Below are 3,418 nucleotides of genomic sequence, written 5' to 3'. Positions count from 1 at the left end.
AATGAACAAACTCCGATTTTTCTCGTTACCTTGTTTGCAAAACAAGTGAAACAGAATCAGGAAAAGCTGCTATGAAAGTAAATAAAAGCAAACATGTACATTAATATCTCACATTACTATTATCTGGTATAATACTATTATACTATTATCTTGTATAATTTTGACAAAATATATTTTTATGGAGAGTAAAATATGGTTATTTAAGGTTTAGTTTGATTTATTAAGGAATAATATATTCATTATTCATAATTATGTTAAAAACGTTATAGTTTCAAAGTTTTAAAAAATTGCATTCTGCAGACTTTTGGGACTATTTAGGCATTTACTAAGATTTTTTTTGGAGTTTAGCTAATATTTCAGCTACATGCTAGCTGTTTTGCTAATTTAGGCTTTTAAAAAAAGTTTTTTAGACTGTTTTGAAGTTAGTCTACTATATACACGCTGCTGTTTGAGCTAATTAAGGCTTTTTTATGCCATTTTGAAGTTTAGCTATTTATCAGCTACATGCTAGCTGTTTTGGCTAACCTAGTTGCTATCATCAACTTCAGTGTTTCCAGCTATCAGCATTAGCATCTTCAACGGCCAAAATCTTACAACATTCACACTAGCATTATCGCAGGTATTGCTATATATCTAGTTCATAATTATGTTAAAAAGTTTCAGTTTTAAAGTTGAAAAATTTTGTTTTAGATTGTTCATTAAATGTTTATGTTGTTCGGCCTTCTTGTTTCAGCAAGAACAACATGGAGTCCATTGAAGCAGAACAAGAGGAGAAAACATTCAGGTATAAGTTTGTTTTATTTTTCTAAGCTTTCAGGATGTTTAAACTAGAAAAACAGAAAAATGTCTTTAAATTTTTCTATTTTTGTTAATAATGTTAATAATAAGTACAAATATTTTTGACTTAATTGGTATTAAAAGGAAGTATTGTTTTGATTTGAGCCCTGCGACTCAGAGTTTGTATTGGCAAGAGTCTGGCAATACAATATGTATCACAATACACGTCTCACGATACATATCACGATATATTTCAAGACTGTAAAAATTATTCCCCCTTTTTTTTTTTAAAGAGTATGACTTTAAAAAAACTACCTGAATATTAATAAACCTTTCATGGTAATAAAACAGTGATATTCAATTTATTTAATGATCAAGTGGAAAGAAAAGTAAGATGCTGAACTTTGTTTTCTGATAATAAAATAATTAAACATCGTCTTTTCGATTGACACAAGTATCGCCAAATGAAAATATCACCATATATCGCCAAATTGATTTTTCCCTACATTCCTACCTGCTACAGACTGATAACTTGTGGAAAGTGTGCCCCACCTTACGAGGGGGAATAGGCTCTGGCAACCTTGTAGCCTAGAGGTGTTTATTGAAAAAGAGGCTAGTGATAAAATATATATCACGATACATGGCTCATATGATATGTATCGCGATATATCTAAAGACTGTACCAGAATTTTTTTTTGGGAGAGAAGGACTTAGAAAAAAACTCTACCTAGCAAGAGTATTGGCAAGAGTCTGGTGATACGACATATATTGAAACACACGTCTCACGATATGATCCTAAAATATATATATATTTAAATATATATTTTTTTATTTTGGCAAAAAATAATAATTAAAAATTCATGGTTGGAACTTTATCTTTTTAAAATGTCTTTACATCTCATTTATTCATTTTTTTTACATATTTTACTGCCTTCATGCAGTTACTTTAAATTTTTACCCTTGTTTTGATCAATGTTGAACTTCTCTCATCTTGATATAAAGCCCTTACGTACCAAGACGTGCTCTAAAGCGCTTTATTAAAAAATTCACACTTTCGAGGAGTCAGTGGAGGAGTTAAGAATAACATCCTGATGAAGTTAAAACATTTGTGGTTTGACGTCAGAGTCTGTTAAACCATTTTAAACTGCACAAGTGGTGACTTTTATTTTGTTTGTTTGTTTTTAGGGTTTGAAGTGAACTAAACAAATAGTGGAGATAGTCGGAGCTGAACGTGCAAAGCCCTTTTAAGCAGATATTATCACTTTTCTTTCCGTCTCGAGTAATTTCTACCTCTTTTTGGGGTCAGTTAAGATGAACTCCATTTAATCCAGTGAGATTTTCAGAATAAAGTTACATTCCAGGTTCCTATAAAACTATCACATTTTTGTCTCCACCCATCTGTGTTTGCTAAGTCAGCCATGCAAACCTCCAACAAAGAAAGGAGTGAATGAGGAAGATCCACACCCTGAAACCTGCCTCTGTGCTCAAGCGTGTAAAATCGATGCCTGCAGGCAGATTTTTTATCTTTCCAGCAAAACGAGCTGCATATTTTCAGCAGGGGGTGTCATTTATCTGTTTAGGAACCGTGATGTGGATCCTGGCAGTTCATTTTTCTTCTAGAGACCAAATCATCTCAAGCTCTCCGTTTTATTGTTTCTGATTCCAGGTCGCTTGTGGACGAGAGTTTTGAGGAAATGGACGCCTTGGATAGAAGATCTCCTCCTGAAGGTTTGATGGATCCTGCGAGGACAAGCGTGACCGGTTCACCGTGTGATCCAACGGGTATGAGGAAGTTTACACTTTAATTATATTTCTTTATTTAGTTTATTTGAAAGGAACGACGTACAGGAGAATAAAGAAAAGATCCTTTCCATCTGCAGTAACCAAGACATAGAAATGCAACAATTATCACAAAAAATACAATGTAATTACATAAAAGTTACGATTATTTTAAATAGAAAACAAGAAAGACTGAGAAAAAAGCAGTAAAAACTTTTAAAACATACGGTATTTAACAAAGAAAACGTACTGTATGTGCCAATTTTTAAAAGTTTTTGCATAATTTTAATTTAATTGATTTATAGGAAAATACTGATTGGTGCAGAGCAATTATTTTAGGAATATTAGATGTGGATCTCTCCCAGAACTAATTATGTCTTTAATATTTTATTTTGAAAAAATAAAAAATGGAATTTAGTGATTTAAATGAGGCGTAATTAATATTTTTCAATGTATATACTAGTTTTATTGATGTTGAAAGCTGCACTAACATTTTAACTCAATCATGTGATTTTTTTACATTTTCAAAGCTGTTATTTTTTGCTAAACTGTGAGTTTTTCCTCATATTTATGCTTTTTTCTTTTCTTTTTGCAGAAGATGAAGAAACAGGAGATGATGATTTAAATTCAGATGCTAAATTAGAGGGTAAGAAGAAGAAATTAGTGCTGCAGATGCAGAATATTCTTTGATTATTTTGGTATTTTAGCTAAAAGCAGGACAGAGAATGAACGGAGGGAGGAAACATCTGAAGAAGATGAAGATGATGAGGCTAAAGAAGACGTAGAAGAAGAAGATCATGGTGAGAAAAAGTCATTCCATATGAGGGGCCGTCCAAGACATTATTTATTCTGAACCATTCAC

At 32.0% G+C, this 3,418-nt stretch overlaps 1 protein-coding gene across 1 annotated transcript in view; it reads left to right on the top strand.

Annotated features, from left to right (window-relative positions):
* The window catches only part of LOC112140362 (KS1 protein), a gene marked incomplete at its 3' end in the record, with an annotated part of 5,055 nt that extends 1,699 nt beyond the window's left edge, over positions 1-3,356 (top strand). The window contains 4 exon segments of the mRNA XM_024263294.2: positions 734-784; positions 2,444-2,559; positions 3,152-3,202; positions 3,264-3,356. Coding sequence (XP_024119062.1) covers positions 744-784; positions 2,444-2,559; positions 3,152-3,202; positions 3,264-3,356 — 301 coding nt within the window.
* Between the last annotated feature and the right edge of the window lie 62 nt (positions 3,357-3,418).

Source organism: Oryzias melastigma, unplaced genomic scaffold (genome assembly GCF_002922805.2).
Source record: "Oryzias melastigma strain HK-1 unplaced genomic scaffold, ASM292280v2 sc01863, whole genome shotgun sequence".
Lineage (NCBI taxonomy): Eukaryota > Metazoa > Chordata > Actinopteri > Beloniformes > Adrianichthyidae > Oryzias > Oryzias melastigma.
Note: the sequence above shows the minus strand (reverse complement) of the source record. Positions and strands in the feature narration are given on the sequence as shown.